Source organism: Chiroxiphia lanceolata, chromosome 15 (genome assembly GCF_009829145.1).
Source record: "Chiroxiphia lanceolata isolate bChiLan1 chromosome 15, bChiLan1.pri, whole genome shotgun sequence".
NCBI classification, from domain to species: domain Eukaryota; kingdom Metazoa; phylum Chordata; class Aves; order Passeriformes; family Pipridae; genus Chiroxiphia; species Chiroxiphia lanceolata.
Genome location: NC_045651.1, coordinates 2,933,369 through 2,951,125, shown reverse-complemented (window position 1 = coordinate 2,951,125; position 17,757 = coordinate 2,933,369). Strand labels below are relative to the sequence as shown.

Below are 17,757 nucleotides of genomic sequence, written 5' to 3'. Positions count from 1 at the left end.
GCCCAGCTCAGCACAGCCAAGCCCAGCCCAGCTCACAACAGCCGAGCCGGGCGGAGCGGGCAGCGCCTGCGGCAGCGACCGCTGGCTCTGCCAGCCGAGCCTGGGACACCGCGCCCGCACTCCGGGCTGCGGAACCGACCGGAATAGAGAGGGAGAAAGAAGGGAACCCGACCGCTGCCGCTTTCGGCGGGGACTACGCGAGAGATCCGCGAGAAGGAGATCGGACACCGCCGCCGCCGCCGCCGCCGGAGGAGGGCCATGGCGATGGCAAGGCAAGTGCTTTGTGTGTGTGCTTTGCTGTCCGTGCCGCTCGCTCGCTCGCAGCCCATCCGCTACTCCGTGGCCGAGGAGGCGGACAGCGGCTCCCTGGTCGGCAACCTGGCGCAGGACGCGGCGCTGCCGCCGGCGCAGCTCTCGGCTCGCCGCGCCCGCCTGCTGCCCGAGGACGGCCGGCAGCACTTTCGCCTCGACCGCGACAGCGGCCGCCTCGTCGTGGCCGACAGGCTCGACCGGGAGCAGCTGTGCGCCCAGTCCCACACCTGCACGCTCGCCTTCGAGCTGCTGCTGGCCGACCCGCTGCAGTTCTTTCGGGTCGAGGTGGCCCTGCAAGACATCAATGACCATTCGCCCGTTTTCCCTGCTGAACGAGTCACTTTTAAGATCCCCGAAACGAGCGAGCCTGGTTCTCGTTTCCCTCTGGAGAGGGCTTGGGACCTTGATATTGGCAGCAACAGTATTCAGGCATACAACATCTCTCCCGAGAACCAGTACTTTAGTGTCTCCTATGGGAGCCTGATTAGGGGCAAGAAGTCTGTTGAACTTGTATTGGAAAATCCTCTAGACAGAGAGGAGCAGGCAGAGATGCATTTCAGTCTCATTGCTGTGGATGGGGGCTCTCCTCCCAGAAGTGGGACCACCCAAATTCACATTGTAATTCTGGATGCCAATGACAATGCTCCCGTCTTCACACAGGAGGTGTATGATGTGCAGGTTTTGGAAAATGCACCAAAAGGCTCTGTGGTTCTGACTGTGCTGGCAACTGATCGAGATGTTGGAGTTAATGGAGACATCTCCTATCAGTTCAGCGAAGTAGTCAGCCAAAGGGACTCAGCATTTGAGATTGATCCCATAACAGGTGAAATTAAACTCACAAAGCCACTGGACTTCGAGGCAGCAGAGACTCACGAACTCAGTGTGAGGGCCACAGATGGAGGGGGACTTTCAGCAATCTGCAGGGTGTTGGTGCAGGTGTTGGATGTGAATGACAACGCCCCGGAGCTGGAGGTCAGTTCCTTCAGCAGTCCCCTCCCCGAGAACTCAGCGCCCGGCACGGTCGTTGCCCTCTTCACTGTCCGGGACCGCGATGCCGGGGCCAACGGCAAGGTCTCGTGTGCCCTGGACGATCAGCTCGTCTTCTCCCTGCGCCCAGCCTACAAGAATTACTACGAGCTGGTGACCGTGAGTGCCCTGGACCGCGAGGAGACGGCTCAGTACATGCTGACGGTGACAGCGGCAGACGCGGGCTCCCCTCCTCTGACGAGCAGCCACACCTTCACCGTGGCCATCTCGGACGTCAATGACAACGCCCCTGTCTTCAGCCAGACCTCGTACACCATGTACGTGCGGGAGAACAATGTCCCCGGCGTGCTGGTCGGAGCCGTGAGCGCTGCAGATGCCGACGTGGGGCTCAACGCCAAGGTGAGCTATTCGCTGTCAGCGGGGCAAGCGGCGGAGCGGCCTCGGTGCTCGTGCCTGTCGGTGAACTCGGAGAACGGGCAGGTGTTTGTGCTGCGAGGCCTGGACTACGAGCAGCTGAGGCAGAGCGAGGTGGTGGTGAGCGCCTCTGACGCGGGCTCTCCTCCCCTGCGAGCCAACGTCACCGTCCGCCTGCTGGTGCTGGACGAGAACGACAACGCCCCGCTCGTGCTGTACCCGGCGCACGACAGCGGCCCGGCCTCCAGCGAGCTGGTGCCCGTGTCGGCTGAGGCGGGCTACCTCGTCTCCAAAGTGGTGGCCGTCGATGCCGACTCGGGACAGAACTCGTGGCTCTCCTACCACCTGCTCAGGGCCACCGACCCCGGGCTCTTTGCCGTGGCCGCCCAAAGCGGCGAGGTCAGGCTCAGGAGGCCGCTGACAGACAGAGACAGCGTCAAGCACAAGCTCGTCGTCCTGGTGCGAGACAACGGCCGCCCACCCCTCTCAGCCACCGCCGCTCTCAGCGCACTCCTGCTCAAGGACTTCTCCGACCTGCGCCAACCGCACAGCAGCCCGGCCACCGACGACCAGCCCGGCTCCCTCACCACCTACTTGATCCTCGCCTTGCTCTTCGTCTCCCTGCTCTTCCTCGGCTCCACGGCAGCCTTCGTGGCTCGCAGGCTGTGCAAGAGAAAGGAGCTGAAGGCTGGCCACGTGCTTTACGGGGCCGACAACTTGCCCAGCGGCCTGGCCGAGGCAGCTGCTGCAGGGACCCTGCCCCACCCCTACTGCTACGAGATCAGCCTCACCACGGGCTCGGCCAACAGCGACTTCAAGTTCCTCAAACCCTTCGTACCCAGCCTGACACCACAGCCCTGTGCCGTGGCCGGGGGCCCCAGTGAGGAACAGGTTTTCCCTTGTGTCCCTGTTCCCACAGAGGACGTGACACCGGACGATGCTGGGTCTGTCTCTGCAGAACAGTTCAACCGTCTTTCCTTTAACTAGCATGGGGTTGGCACAGGTAGAGGCTTCATGCCTTGTGGTAGGAAGGGATGAAGACTGTAGCCTGTGGGAATGGTTCCTTCAAGGTAAATCTGTATTTGTAATTGGCTCCAGCAATTCTCCAGGAATTGTGTCTTGTGGTAGGAGGGGATGCAGGCTGCAGCCTGTGGCAATGGTTCCTCCAACGTAAATCTGTACACCCAATTGGCATAACCAATTTCCAAAAACTGTAAGTGAGGGAATGCTTATGTTATACTAAAAACCAAGAAGCAAACAGAGTAAAGGGTACCAAAGCTCTTTCACTCTGACAGTAGTAGGTTTCAGACCTCATTCAGCCATTTCTGACAGGCTTTAAGAATGGGGTTACCACTCCCAGCTAAGCTCTTGTCTCTCTTGCTGTCAGATAAGACCGTGGACTCTTCTGTAACAGAATGGCACAGTTGGGCACACAAATCTCATCCTTGCTGAAGTGCATCAAGACCTTTTCCCCGCTCAGAAAAGTTGTGAATGCAGTGTCACACTGTCTTGTCAGCACAGGGCTCTTTCTTTCCTCAGTTATGAATGTCTCTGTCTGAGATACCAGCCTGTGGGAATGGTTCCTCCAGAGCAAATCTGTATTTGCAACTGGCATAACCAAATTCCGGGAAATTATAAGTCAGAGAATGCTTGTGTTCCACTAAAACCCAAGAAAGAAACAGAATGAAGGGGGCCAGAGCTCTTTCACTCAGACATTCATGTGTTTCAAGTCTGTTAAGGCCATTTCTGCGAGGCTTTAAGAATGGGGTTAGCAGTCCCAGCTAAGCTCTTTTCTCTCCTGCTGTCAGACAAGACTGGGGACCTTTAATTCTGTTCTATAGCAGTATGGAACAGAAAATGAGACAGACAAACCTCATCCTCTCTGAAACTCACAATGATCTTTGCCCAGCTCAGGAAAATAAGGAAGTTGTCGTTGCTGTGTCAAGTTGCATGTGAGCACCAAGCTCTTCCTTTCAAGGGTTCTGGATGTTTCTGTCTGACATATATGGGCTCTGTGGGCTTTGATTTCTTTTCACTATGCCAGTCAACACAGCCCCTGTGTGTTTCCTAATCTTCACTGGTGTTGCCCGGTGAATCAGGGAATTCCTGCCATTCAGCCATTGCAAAGCAGGCAATTCCAGCTCAAAAGGTAAGGAGGGTATTTTGATCCTTTGAGTACAGAGGTCTCACTCATCTTTTATGTGTCAGAGAAGAGCAGCAAAACGCCCAATAAGATCTATATTTTGGCCGATAAGAGGGGATTGGGTGTTCTATCTCCTTGCAGTACAGCAGCAGAAATGGCGTTGGGGTAGACTGTAACTGTACAGAGGTGTTAAAACCTGTTCCTGTTTTTGGGTGCATTGCATGAATACTCCATGTGTCCTTCAAAGAGCATTTTCTGAATTAAGATGAGTTTGTGAAAAGGACTTTGATTTTGGTCTTCTCATTGATGTTCCTGAATTCAGCAAAATTGAACTTGGAAGCTGTCCCAGTATAACTTTCTGGGGTTTTGTTAGAGGATTTGTGTTCTCCTTTAGGCCCTTTCTCCTTGTACTCCCTGAACTGAGTTGGAGCACTTTTTTACCTGCTCCTTTTAAGAAGGACTGCCACTCTATCTATAGTAACTGATACCTTTAATAATGTGTGTGATGCACGGAATATTCAGAAAGCCTCCCACTGTCTGTGTTGTGCTGAAGTTTTAAATTGTAACGTTCTAAACTAGGATACAGCTGAGTGTAACAACTAAAATAATGTGTAAGAGTGAAATAAAGAAAGTACCTTAATTCCTTGTGTGGAAGAATCTTGTGTAGAATCATTCATTCGGGAAAGCTCTGTCAAGGTTTTATCAAGAGTCTGGGAGATTTTTTTCTCGTTTTGTCCATTTCTTGAGGTAATGTTGGGTGGGTCCATGTGTATCTAGAGCATGGCGATGCTGATGGTAGAGTGTTCAATGCCGTGCCCGTGCTGTTACCGCTGTGCTGCCACTGCGGAGGCTCCGGGCAGGTTTGTCTGTTCGGGGAAGGCAGCTCAGTCTTTTCGGGCTCAGCCTCTGCCTCACGCTGAGGTGGGAAACGCCTTGTGCGGCTTTTACAGGTGCGTTTCTCGAAGGGCGCGGACTCTCCTGCCAGGAGCAGAGACTCACGGTTTCCTGAGGACTGTGGGCAGCGGGGAGCGCGGAGAAACGGGGCAGGTTCCGGCGCTGTCCGTGCGCTCGGAGTCAAGTGGCATTCCCACAGGGCTCACCCCGATCCTCCTGGGCATTTTTATCCCCGAGTTGATGTCCGCGCGTCCTGCCCCGGGCTCAGCCGCGGGCGAGCGGCGGCACCGCGCGTGTGCGCGCGCGTCCGTGGGCCGGGCCGAGCGGCAGCGCGGGCAGCGGGCGGCGGCGGGCGCAGTCCCAGCGCGCACCGCTGGGTGGTGGTCTCGGCTAAGGCGCCGCCGAGCCCGACCCAGCCCAGCTCAGCACAGCCAAGCCCAGCCCAGCTCACAACAGCCGAGCCGGGCGGAGCGGGCAGCGCCTGCGGCAGCGACCGCTGGCTCTGCCAGCCGAGCCTGGGACACCGCGCCCGCACTCCGGGCTGCGGAACCGACCCACTGACAGGGAAGGAAGGCACCCGATTGACCGCTGCCGCTTTCGGCGGGGACTACGCGAGAGATCCGCGAGAAGGAGATCGGACACCGCCGCCGCCGCCGCCGGCGGAGGAGGGCCATGGCGATGGCAAGGCAAGTGCTTTGTGTGTGTGCTTTGCTGTCCGTGCCGCTCGCTCGCTCGCAGCCCATCCGCTACTCCGTGGCCGAGGAGGCGGACAGCGGCTCCCTGGTCGGCAACCTGGCGCAGGACGCGGCGCTGCCGCCGGCGCAGCTCTCGGCTCGCCGCGCCCGCCTGCTGCCCGAGGACGGCCGGCAGCACTTTCGCCTCGACCGCGACAGCGGCCGCCTCGTCGTGGCCGACAGGCTCGACCGGGAGCAGCTGTGCGCCCAGTCCCACACCTGCACGCTCGCCTTCGAGCTGCTGCTGGCCGACCCGCTGCAGTTCTTTCGGGTCGAGGTGACCCTGCACGACATCAATGACCATTCACCTGTTTTCCCTACTGAACGAGTCACTTTTAAGATTCCCGAAAAGACTGATCCAGGCTCTCGTTTCCCCCTGGAGCTTGCTCGGGATCTTGATATTGGCAGCAACAGCATCCAGGCATACAGCATTGCTCCCGAGAATGGGTACTTTAGTGTCTCCTTTGACAGCCAGAGTGAGGACGGCAAATACGTTGAACTTGTTTTGGAAAAGCCGCTGGACAGAGAGGAGCAGGCAGAGATGCATTTCAGTCTCATTGCCGTGGATGGGGGTTCTCCTGCCAGGAGTGGGACCACCCAAATTCACATTATAATTCTAGATGTAAATGACAACTCCCCAGTCTTCACACAGAAGATGTACGTTGGGCAGGTTTTGGAAAATGCACCAAAGGGCTCTGTCGTTCTGACTGTGTTGGCAACTGATCAGGATGAAGGAACAAATGGAGATATCTCCTATCAGTTCAGCCAAGCGGTCAGCCAGAGTGAATCAGCATTTGAGATTGATCACATAACGGGTGAAATCAAACTCAGAAAGCCTTTGGACTTTGAGGCAGCAGAGCATCATGAACTCAGTGTGAGGGCCACAGATGGTGGGGGCCTCTCAGCAATCTGCAAGGTGTTGGTGCAGGTGTTGGATGTGAATGACAATGCCCCGGAGCTGGAGGTCAGCTCCTTCAGCAGTCCCCTCCCCGAGAACTCAGCGCCCGGTACGGTCGTTGCCCTCTTCACTGTCCGGGACCGCGATGCCGGGGCCAACGGCAAGGTCTCGTGTGCCCTGGACGATCAGCTCGTCTTCTCCCTGCGCCCAGCCTACAAGAATTACTACGAGCTGGTGACCGTGAGTGCCCTGGACCGCGAGGAGACGGCTCAGTACATGCTGACGGTGACAGCGGCAGACGCGGGCTCCCCTCCTCTGACGAGCAGCCACACCTTCACCGTGGCCATCTCGGACGTCAATGACAACGCCCCTGTCTTCAGCCAGACCTCGTACACCATGTACGTGCGGGAGAACAATGTCCCCGGCGTGCTGGTCGGAGCCGTGAGCGCTGCAGATGCCGACGTGGGGCTCAACGCCAAGGTGAGCTATTCGCTGTCAGCGGGGCAAGCGGCGGAGCGGCCTCGGTGCTCGTGCCTGTCGGTGAACTCGGAGAACGGGCAGGTGTTTGTGCTGCGAGGCCTGGACTACGAGCAGCTGAGGCAGAGCGAGGTGGTGGTGAGCGCCTCTGACGCGGGCTCTCCTCCCCTGCGAGCCAACGTCACCGTCCGCCTGCTGGTGCTGGACGAGAACGACAACGCCCCGCTCGTGCTGTACCCGGCGCACGACAGCGGCCCGGCCTCCAGCGAGCTGGTGCCCGTGTCGGCTGAGGCGGGCTACCTCGTCTCCAAAGTGGTGGCCGTCGATGCCGACTCGGGGCAGAACTCGTGGCTCTCCTACCACCTGCTCAGGGCCACCGACCCCGGGCTCTTTGCCGTGGCCGCCCAAAGCGGCGAGGTCAGGCTCAGGAGGCCGCTGACAGACAGAGACAGCGTCAAGCACAAGCTCGTCGTCCTGGTGCGAGACAACGGCCGCCCACCCCTCTCAGCCACCGCCGCTCTCAGCGCACTCCTGCTCAAGGACTTCTCCGACCTGCGCCAACCGCACAGCAGCCCGGCCACCGACGACCAGCCCGGCTCCCTCACCACCTACTTGATCCTCGCCTTGCTCTTCGTCTCCCTGCTCTTCCTCGGCTCCACGGCAGCCTTCGTGGCTCGCGGGCTGTGCAAGAGAAAGGAGCTGAAGGCTGGCCACGTGCTTTACGGGGCCGACAACTTGCCCAGCGGCCTGGCCGAGGCAGCTGCTGCAGGGACCCTGCCCCACCCCTACTGCTACGAGATCAGCCTCACCACGGGCTCGGCCAACAGCGACTTCAAGTTCCTCAAGCCCTTCGTGCCCAGCCTGACACCACAGCCCTGTGCCATGGCCGGGGGCCCCAGTGAGGAACAGGTTTTCCCTTGTGTCCCTGTCCCCACAGAGGACGTGACACCGCACGATGCTGGGACTGTCTCTGCAGAACAGTTCAACCGTCTGTCCTTTAACTAGCACAGGGTCAGCACAGCCAGAGGCTTCATGTGTCCTGGTAGGATGGGATGCAGGCTGCACCCTGTGGGAATGGTTCCTCCAGAGTAAATCTGTATTTGCAATTGGCATAACTACATTCCAGAAAATTGGAAGTCAGAATATGATTGCCTTCCCCTAAAAACAAACAAGGAAACAAGAAAAATGGAACATAAACTCTTTCATTTAGACAGTAGTAGATTTCAGAACTTTTTCAACCATTTCTGAGAGGCTTTCAGAATGGGATTAGCAGTCCTAGAGAAGATCTTGTCTCTCTTGCTGTCAGACAGGGCAGTGGACATTTAATTCTTTTCTGTAAGAGTGTGGCACAGAAAATGAGACAGACAAATCTAATCCTTTCTGAAATTCATGACGACCTTTTCCCAGCTCAGGAAAGTAAGAAAACTGTGAGTGCCATGTGAGCATCAAGCTTTTTGTTTGCTGGATTTTGGATGTCTCTGTCTGACATCTGTGGGCTCTGTGCACTTCCCTTTCTTGTCACTAAGTCAGTCAACACAGCCACTGTGTGTTTCTTAATCTTCACTGTTGTTGCCCGCTGAATCAGGGAATTCCTGCCATTCAGCCATTGCAAAGCAGGCAATTCCAGCTCAGCAGGCAAGGAGGGTATTTTGATCCTTTGAGTACAGCAGGTTCATCTTCTTTGTGTCAGAGAAGAGCAACAACATGCACAATAAGATCTATATTTTGGCCGGTAAGAGGGGATTGGGTGTTCTATCTGCTTGCGGTACAGCAGCACAAACGGTGTTGAGGTAGACTGTATCTGTACAGAGATATGAAAACCTGTTCATTGTCTTTGGGTGCATTGCATGAAAACTCGTCGTGTCCCTCCAAGAGCATTTTCTGAATCAAGATGAGCTTGTGAAAAGGACTTTGAGTTTGGTCTTCTCATTGTTCTTCCTGAATTCAGCGGAATTGAACTGGGAAGCTGTCCCAGCATAACTTTCTGGGTTTGTGTTAGAGCCTTTGCATTCTCCTTTTTGGCCCTTTTTCTTTGTACTCCCTGAACTGAGTTTGAACACTTTTTTGCCTGTTCCTTTTAAGAGGGATTGTCACACCATCTGTAGTCATTGATACCTTTAATAATGTGTGTGATGCACGGAATATTCAGAAAGCCTCACACTGTCTGTGTTGTGCTGAAGTTTTAAATTGTAACATTCTAAACTGGGATATCCCTGAGTGTAAAAACTGACATAATGTGTAAAAGTGAAATAAAGAGAGTACCTTAATTCCTGGCACGGAGAGAGAAGTCTTTGTAGAGAAGTTCTTTCTGGGAAAGCTCTGCCAAGTTTTTTCAAAAGTCTAGGAGTTTTTTTCTCAGTGTGTCCTTCCAGTGACGTAATGTTTGGGGGGTACATGTCTTGAGTTTGGAGATACAGGCAATAGAGTGTTCAGTGCCGTGCCCATGCCCTGACACCACAGCCCTGTGCCGTGGCCGGGGGCCCCAGTGAGGAACAGGTTTTCCCTTGTGTCCCTGTCCCCACAGAGGACGTGACACCGCACGATGCTGGGACTGTCTCTGCAGAGCAGTTCAACCGTCTGTCCTTTAACTAGCACGGGGTCAGCATAGGCAGAGGCTTCATGCCTCGTGGTAGAAAGGGATTCAGGCTGCAGCCTGTGGGAATGGTTCCTGCAGAGGAAATCTGTATTTTCAATTGGGTTAACCACATTCTGGAAAATTTTAAGTCAGAATATGATTGCATTCCCCTGGAAACCAACAAGCAAACGGAATAAAGGGAACATAATCTCTTTCACTCAATTATTCATATATTTCAGGTCTGTTAAGGCCATTCCTGAGAGGCTTTAAGTATCCTGTTAGCTCTCTCAGCTAAGCTCTTGTCTCTCTTGCTGTCAGACAAGAAAGTGGACCTTTAATTCTGTTCTGTAACAGTATGGCACAGAAAATGAGACAGACAAACCTCATCCTTGTTGAAATGCACAAAGGCCTTTCCCCAGCTCAGAAGAGTAAGGAAATTGTGAGTGCTGTGTCACAACCCCATGTGAGCACCAAGCTCTTTCTTTCCTGCGTTCTGAATGTCTCTGTCTGAATCTGTGGGCTCTGTGCACTTCTCTTTTTTCACACTGTGTCAGTCAATACAACCACTGTGTTTTTCCTAATGTTCACTGGTGTTGCCCAGTGAATGAGGTAATTCCTGTCACTCAGCCTTTGCAAAGCAGGTAATTCCAGCTCAGCAGGCAAGGAGGGTATTTTGACCCTTTGAGTACAGAGGATTCATGTTCTTTATGTCAGAGAAGAGCAGCAAAATGCACAGTAAGATCTATACTTTGGCCAATAAGAGGGGATTGGGTGTTCTGTCTCCTTGCAATACAGCAGCACAGTGTTGGGGTAGATTACAACTGTACCAACTTGTGAAAACCTGTTTATTGTCTTTGGGTGCATTGCATGAAAAATCCAAATGTCCTACAAAGAGCATTTTCTGAAGGTACAATCAAGATGAGCTTGTGAAAAGGACTTTGAGTTTGATCTCCGCATTGCTGTTCCTGGATTCAGCAGAATTGAACTGGGAAGCTCTCCCAGCATGGCTTTCTGGGTTTGTGTTAGGGCATTTGCATTCTCCTTTTTGCCCCTTTTCCTTGTATTCCCTGAACTGGGCTTGAGCATTTTTTGCCTGTTCCTTTTAAGAAGGACTGTCACCCCATGTATAGTAACTGATACCTTTACTAACGTATGTGATGCACAGAATATTCAGAAAGCCTCACACTGTCTGTGTTGTGCTGAAGTTCTAAATTGTAACATTCTAAACTGGGATACCCCTGAGTGTAAATATTGAAATAATACGTAAGAGTGAAATAAAGAGAATACCCTAATTCCTTGTGTGGAAGAATCTTTTGTAGAATCGTTCATTTGGGAAAGGTCTGTCAAGGTTTTCTGAAATTGTGGGAGTTCTTTTCTCGTTTTGTCCATTTCTTGAGATGATGTTGGGTGAGAGCATATGTATCTAGAGCTTGGAGATGCAGCCGATAGAGGGTTCAGTGCCGAGCCCGTGCTGTTACCGCTGCGCTGCCACTACGGAGGCTTCGGGCCGGTTTGTCTGTTTGGGGAAGGCAGCTCAGTCTTTCAGGCCTCAGCCTCTGCCTCACACTGCGGTGGGAAACGCCTTGTGCTGCTTTTCCCGCTGCGTTTCTCGAAGGGCGCGGACTCTTCGGCCAGGAGCAGAGACTCATGGTTTCCGGAGGACTGTGGGCACCGGGTAGGGCGGACAGAAGCGGGACAGATTGTGGCGCTGTCCGTGCGCTCGGAGTCAAGTGACTTTCCTTCATTGCTCATCCCGATCATCCCGGGGTACATCAATCTCCAGTTAGATGTGCGCAGGTCCTGCCCCGGGCGCAGCCGCGGGCGAGCGGCGGCACCGCGCGTGTGCGCGCGTGTCCGTGGGCCGGGCCGAGCGGCAGCGCGGGCAGCGGGCGGCGGCGGGCGCAGTCCCAGCGCGCACCGCTGGGTGGTGGTCTCGGCTAAGGCGCCGCCGAGCCCGACCCAGCCCAGCTCAGCACAGCCAAGCCCAGCCCAGCTCACAACAGCCGAGCCGGGCGGAGCGGGCAGCGCCTGCGGCAGCGACCGCTGGCTCTGCCAGCCGATCCTGGGACACCGCGCCCGCACTCCGGGCTGCGGAACCGACCGGAATAGAGAGGGAGAAAGAAGGGAACCCGACCGCTGCCGCTTTCTGCGGGGACTACGCGAGAGATCCGCGAGAAGGAGATCGGACACCGCCGCCGCCGCCGCCGCCGGAGGAGGGCCATGGCGATGGCAAGGCAAGTGCTTTGTGTGTGTGCTTTGCTGTCCGTGCCGCTCGCTCGCTCGCAGCCCATCCGCTACTCCGTGGCCGAGGAGGCGGACAGCGGCTCCCTGGTCGGCAACCTGGCGCAGGACGCGGCGCTGCCGCCGGCGCAGCTCTCGGCTCGCCGCGCCCGCCTGCTGCCCGAGGACGGCCGGCAGCACTTTCGCCTCGACCGCGACAGCGGCCGCCTCGTCGTGGCCGACAGGCTCGACCGGGAGCAGCTGTGCGCCCAGTCCCACACCTGCACGCTCGCCTTCGAGCTGCTGCTGGCCGACCCGCTGCAGTTCTTTCGGGTCGAGGTGGCCCTGCAAGACATCAATGACCATTCGCCCGTTTTCCCTGCTGAACGAGTCACTTTGAAGATCCTGGAAACGAGCGACCCAGGGTCTCGTTTCCCTCTGGAGGTTGCTCGGGACCTTGATATTGGCAGCAACAGCGTTCAGGCATACAGCATCTCTCCCGAGAACGAGTATTTTAGCGTCTCCTATGGGAGTCGGATTAGGGGCAAGAAATATGTTGAACTTGTATTGGAAAATCCTCTAGACAGAGAGGAGCAGGCAGAGATGGATTTCAGTCTCATTGCTGTGGATGGGGGCTCTCCACCCAGGAGTGGGACCACACAAATTCATATTACAGTTCTAGATGTCAATGACAATGCTCCCGTCTTCACACAGGAGGTGTATGACGTGCAGGTTTTTGAAAATGCACCAAAGGGCTCCGTGGTTTTCACTGTGTTGGCAGCAGATCGGGATTCAGGAATTAATGGAGACATCTCCTATCAGTTCAGCGAAGCAGTCAGCCAGAGTGAATCAGCATTTGAGATTGATCCCATAACGGGTGAAATCAAACTCACAAAGCCTCTGGACTTTGAGACAGCAGAGACTCACGAACTCAGTGTGAGGGCCACAGATGGTGGGGGCCTCTCAGCAATCTGCAAGGTGTTGGTGCAGGTGTTGGATGTGAATGACAATGCCCCGGAGCTGGAGGTCAGCTCCTTCAGCAGTCCCCTCCCCGAGAACTCAGCGCCCGGCACGGTCGTTGCCCTCTTCACTGTCCGGGACCGCGATGCCGGGGCCAACGGCAAGGTCTCGTGTGCCCTGGACGATCAGCTCGTCTTCTCCCTGCGCCCAGCCTACAAGAATTACTACGAGCTGGTGACCGTGAGTGCCCTGGACCGCGAGGAGACGGCTCAGTACATGCTGACGGTGACAGCGGCAGACGCGGGCTCCCCTCCTCTGACGAGCAGCCACACCTTCACCGTGGCCATCTCGGACGTCAATGACAACGCCCCCGTCTTCAGCCAGACCTCGTACACCATGTACGTGCGGGAGAACAATGTCCCCGGCGTGCTGGTCGGAGCCGTGAGCGCTGCAGATGCCGACGTGGGGCTCAACGCCAAGGTGAGCTATTCGCTGTCAGCGGGGCAAGCGGCGGAGCGGCCTCGGTGCTCGTGCCTGTCGGTGAACTCGGAGAACGGGCAGGTGTTTGTGCTGCGAGGCCTGGACTACGAGCAGCTGAGGCAGAGCGAGGTGGTGGTGAGCGCCTCTGACGCGGGCTCTCCTCCCCTGCGAGCCAACGTCACCGTCCGCCTGCTGGTGCTGGACGAGAACGACAACGCCCCGCTCGTGCTGTACCCGGCGCACGACAGCGGCCCGGCCTCCAGCGAGCTGGTGCCCGTGTCGGCTGAGGCGGGCTACCTCGTCTCCAAAGTGGTGGCCGTCGATGCCGACTCGGGGCAGAACTCGTGGCTCTCCTACCACCTGCTCAGGGCCACCGACCCCGGGCTCTTTGCCGTGGCCGCCCAAAGCGGCGAGGTCAGGCTCAGGAGGCCGCTGACAGACAGAGACAGCGTCAAGCACAAGCTCGTCGTCCTGGTGCGAGACAACGGCCGCCCACCCCTCTCAGCCACCGCCGCTCTCAGCGCACTCCTGCTCAAGGACTTCTCCGACCTGCGCCAACCGCACAGCAGCCCGGCCACCGACGACCAGCCCGGCTCCCTCACCACCTACTTGATCCTCGCCTTGCTCTTCGTCTCCCTGCTCTTCCTCGGCTCCACGGCAGCCTTCGTGGCTCGCGGGCTGTGCAAGAGAAAGGAGCTGAAGGCTGGCCACGTGCTTTACGGGGCCAACAACTTGCCCAGCGGCCTGGCCGAGGCAGCTGCTGCAGGGACCCTGCCCCACCCCTACTGCTACGAGATCAGCCTCACCACGGGCTCGGCCAACAGCGACTTCAAGTTCCTCAAGCCCTTCGTGCCCAGCCTGACACCACAGCCCTGTGCCATGGCCGGGGGCCCCAGTGAGGAACAGGTTTTCCCTTGTGTCCCTGTCCCCACAGAGGACGTGACACCGGACGATGCTGGGACTGCCTCTGCAGAACAGTTCAACCGTCTGTCCTTTAACTAGCACGGGGTCAGCACTTCCAGAGGCTTCATGCCTTGTGGTAGGAAGGGATGCAGACTGCAGCCTGTGGCAATGGTTCCTCCAAAATAAATCTGCAATTGGCATAACCAGTTACTAGAAATTTTTAGCCAGGGGATGCTTGTGTTCCAGTAAAAACCAAAAAAGGAACAGAATAAGTGGTCCCAAAGCTCATTAACTCAGCAGTAGGTTTCAAACCCGATTCAACCATTTCTGACAGGCTTTAAGAATGGGGTTAGCAGTCTCAGAGGAAATCTTGCCCTTCTTGCTTTCACACAAGACAGTTGACCGTTTATTCCCTTCTGTAACAGAATGGCACAGTTGGGCAGAGAAATCTCATCCTGGCTGAAATGCACAAAGATCTTTTCCCAGCTTGGATAATTAAGATGTTGTGAATAATGTCATAGTGTTGTGTAAGCACAGCACGTTCTTTCCTGGGTTCTGGATGTGTCTGGATGAGATGTGTGGGCCCTGTGTCCTTTGCTCTCTTGTCATTATGTCTGTCTGTGCATCACTAGTGCTGCCTGATGAACTAGGGATTTGCTCCCATTCTGCCATTGCTATGCAGGCCATCCCAACCCAGCAGTCAAAGAGGGTATTTTGACCCTTTCAGTACATCGGTCTCATCTTCTCTATTGCAGAGTAGAGCAGCAAAATGCACAATAAAGTCTTCCTTTGCCCTATAGGAGGGGTTGGGTGTTCTGTCTCCTTGCAATAGAGCAGCACAAAGAGTGTTGTCACAGACTGTAACTGTACAGAGTTGTGAAAACATATTTGTTGTGTTTGAGGTGCATTGCAGGAAAACTCCACATGTGCTTCAAAGAACATTTTCTGAAGGCAGAATCAAAAGGAACTGGTGGTAAGGACATTGAGTTTGTCTCCTCAGTGTTGTTCCTGAAGCCGGAGGCTTCTTAATGGAGTGGAAAGCTAACTAGCACGGGGTTGGCAGAGGCAGAGGTTTCATGGCTTGTGGTAGAAAGGGATGCAGGCTGCAGCCTGTGGCAATGGTTTCTGCAGAGTAACTCTGTATTTTCACTTGGCATAACCAATTTCCAGAAACTCTAGGTCAGGGAATGCTTGTGTTCCAACCAAGAAGCAAAGAGGATAAAGGGACCAAAGCTCTTTCACTCAGAGAGTAGTAAGGTTTCAGTCCTGATTCAGCCATTTCTGACAGACTTTAGGAATGGGATTAGCAGTCCCAGAGATCTTGTCTCTCTTGCTGTCATGCAAAACACTAGACCTTTTATTCTGTTGTGTAAGGGAATGGCACAGTTGGGCAGGGAAATCTCATCCTTGCTGGAATGCACAAAGACCTTTTCCCCACTCAGAAAAATTAGGATGTTGTGAGTATTGTCATAGTGTTGTGTAAGCAGAGCACTCTTTCTTTCCTGGGTTCTGGATGTGTCTGGATGAGATGTGTGGGCCCTGTGTCCTTTGGTTTCTTGTCACTATGTCTGTTTATGCATCACTAGTAATCATCATGACCGGGCTTTGGGAACGAAGATTTGGGAGGGGCTCTACCCACGTTTGTTGCAAGTGTGCTGGTGGCTGAAAAGGCCAATATGAGATAGACATGTCCAGTTGCAAAAGGCACAGCAGAAAGACTCCTTAGGAGATACGTTCTGCAAGGCACGATTCTTTCTGTGTTGTCTTTTCTCGTCAAGGGTGATCCTGCTGCGTTCTCAAAAGCATCAGCAGTGTTATAGATGGAGTGTCTCCAGACCTCCTGATTGGAGGCCAGAGTAGACCTGTTATGGTGATCAATATGGCCAAGGCTGAGATGTTGTTTCAGAGAGTCCTTGTGTCTTTTCTTCGGGGCTCCTGTCATGCAGCAGCCCGTGGCAAGTTCACCATAGAGCAAGATCTTAGGGAGGGGGTGGTTGGTCCTTCATCCTGGAGACGTGCCCTGCCCAGCACAGCTGTGTTCTCAGCAACATGGCCTCAATGCTTGTGACTGCTGCTTGTTCTAGAACAGATGGATTGGTCCCATAATCTGACCAGTGGATGTTTAGGATTGTACGGAGGCAGCGTTGATGGAAGCGTTCGAGGAGTCGCAGGTGGTGGTGGTAGATGACCCATGATTCAGATCCATATAAGAGAGTAGACAGCACAATGGCTCTGTAAACACTGATCTTGGTACTTTTCTTCAAGTGTTTTTTTCACCAAACTCTTATGAAGTTTTCCAAAAGCACTGTATGCCTTTGCTAACCTGTTGTCCATCTCCCCGTCAATCTCACCATCCGAGGAGATGAGGCTGCCTGGGTAATTAAACTGCTGGACTGATTTGAGCTCTGATTCACCAATGGTGATGTGGGGATGATGGAAGACTTCCTGAGGTGCCACTTGATAGAGAACTTCTGTTTTCTTTAACCTGAGTTCCAGCCCAAAGAGCTCAGCAGCATCTGCAAAGCAGGATGTTAAATGCTGCAGAGCTGCTTCTGTGTGGGCAACAAGGGCGGCGTCATCAGCAGAGAGCAGCTCCCAGACAAGATGGTTTCAGGTCTTGGTGTGGGCCTTCAGTCACCTCAGGTGGAAAAGGCTTCCATCAGTACGGTATCGAATGTAGATACCCTCCTGATCATCGAGGTCTGCCGTGGCCATTTGGAGCATCACTAGTGCTGCCTGATGAATTAGGGATTTACTCCCATTCTGCCATTGCTATGCAGGCCACTCCAATCCAGCAGGCAAGGAGGGTATTTTGACCCTTTCACTACATCAGTCTCATGTTCTATGTTGCAGAGTAGAGCAGCAAAATGCACAATAAGGTCTTCCTTTGTCCTATAGGAGGGGTTGGGTGTTCTATCTCCTTGCAACACAGCAGCACAAACAGTGTTGTCACAGACTGTAACTGTACAGAGTTGTGAAAACATATTTGTTGTGTTTGAGGTGCATTGCATGAAAACTCCAGATGTGCTTCAAAGAACATTTTCTGAAGGCAGAATCAAAATGAACTGGTGGAAAAGACATTGAATTTTTTCCCCTCAGTCTTGTTTCTGAATCCGGAGGCTTCTTAATGAAGTGGAAAACTATCCCCTCATAACTTTCCTGTTTTGTATGAGTACATTTGCATTCTCTCTTGACCTTTTCCCTTCTACTCTCTGAACTATGTTTGAGCATTTACTTGCCTATTCATTTTAAAAAGGACTGTCACACCATCTCTAGTAACTCATTTTTTGAATGATGTCTGTGAGGAATGGAATATCCAGAAAGCCTCACACTGTGTTGTGCTGAAGTTATAAACTGTACCATTGTAAACTGGGATAACCCTGAGTGTAAAAACTGACATAATGTGTAAGAGTGAAATAAAGAGGGTACCTTAATTCCTTGTGGGGAGAGAGTTCTTTCAGGGAAAGCTCTGTCAAGTTTTTTCAAAAGTCTAGGATTTTTTGCCTCAATATGTCCTTTCAGTGAGGTACAAGCCTTGAGTTTGGAGATGCAGGCGATAGAGCGTTCGGTTCAGTTACCGCTGCGCTGCCACTGCAGAGGCTCCGGGCGAGTTTGTCTATTCGGGGAAGGCGGCTCAGTCTTTCCGGGCTCAGCCTCTGCCTCACGCTGCGGTGGGAAACGCCTTGTGCGCCTTTTACTGCCGCGTTTCTCGGAAGGGTTGACACGCGTGTCGGGTGCTGAGGTCTCGTGGTTTCCCGCG

General features: G+C 54.4%; 3 protein-coding genes across 4 annotated transcripts; all 3 read left to right on the top strand.

Annotated features, from left to right (window-relative positions):
* The first annotated feature begins 133 nt into the window (after positions 1 to 133).
* Positions 134 to 16,946, top strand: LOC116794270 (protocadherin beta-15-like). Of its 2 annotated transcripts, XR_004359742.1 has the most exons (3): positions 134 to 2,706; positions 9,452 to 10,244; positions 16,933 to 16,946. XR_004359742.1 is itself a non-coding variant. In XM_032702816.1 (2 exons), exon 1 carries the CDS (start codon positions 259 to 261, stop codon positions 2,698 to 2,700), a length of 2,442 nt encoding a protein of 813 aa, XP_032558707.1. In that variant the 5' UTR covers positions 134 to 258; the 3' UTR covers positions 2,701 to 2,745; positions 15,092 to 15,248. The 2 variants fall into 2 exon arrangements, 1 of the variants encoding a protein (XP_032558707.1); XM_032702816.1 differs by lacking the exons at positions 9,452 to 10,244; positions 16,933 to 16,946 and adding an exon at positions 15,092 to 15,248 and having other exon boundaries at positions 134 to 2,745.
* LOC116794268 (protocadherin beta-15-like) lies at positions 5,075 to 8,047 on the top strand. The gene has a single exon (XM_032702814.1). The coding sequence runs from the start codon at positions 5,423 to 5,425 to the stop codon at positions 7,862 to 7,864; it is 2,442 nt and encodes an 813-aa protein (XP_032558705.1). The 5' UTR covers positions 5,075 to 5,422; the 3' UTR covers positions 7,865 to 8,047.
* Positions 11,287 to 14,272, top strand: LOC116794271 (protocadherin beta-15-like). Its single transcript, XM_032702817.1, has one exon. It carries the CDS (start codon positions 11,655 to 11,657, stop codon positions 14,094 to 14,096), a length of 2,442 nt encoding a protein of 813 aa, XP_032558708.1. The 5' UTR covers positions 11,287 to 11,654; the 3' UTR covers positions 14,097 to 14,272.
* Positions 16,947 to 17,757: the final 811 nt, after the last annotated feature.

Bases quoted from the DNA above. Each gene is read 5' to 3' on its own strand.
- LOC116794268 (XM_032702814.1), top strand. From the start codon at position 5,423: ATGGCGATGGCAAGGCAAGTGCTTTGTGTGTGTGCTTTGCTGTCCGTG.
- LOC116794270 (XM_032702816.1), top strand. From the start codon at position 259: ATGGCGATGGCAAGGCAAGTGCTTTGTGTGTGTGCTTTGCTGTCCGTG.
- LOC116794271 (XM_032702817.1), top strand. From the start codon at position 11,655: ATGGCGATGGCAAGGCAAGTGCTTTGTGTGTGTGCTTTGCTGTCCGTG.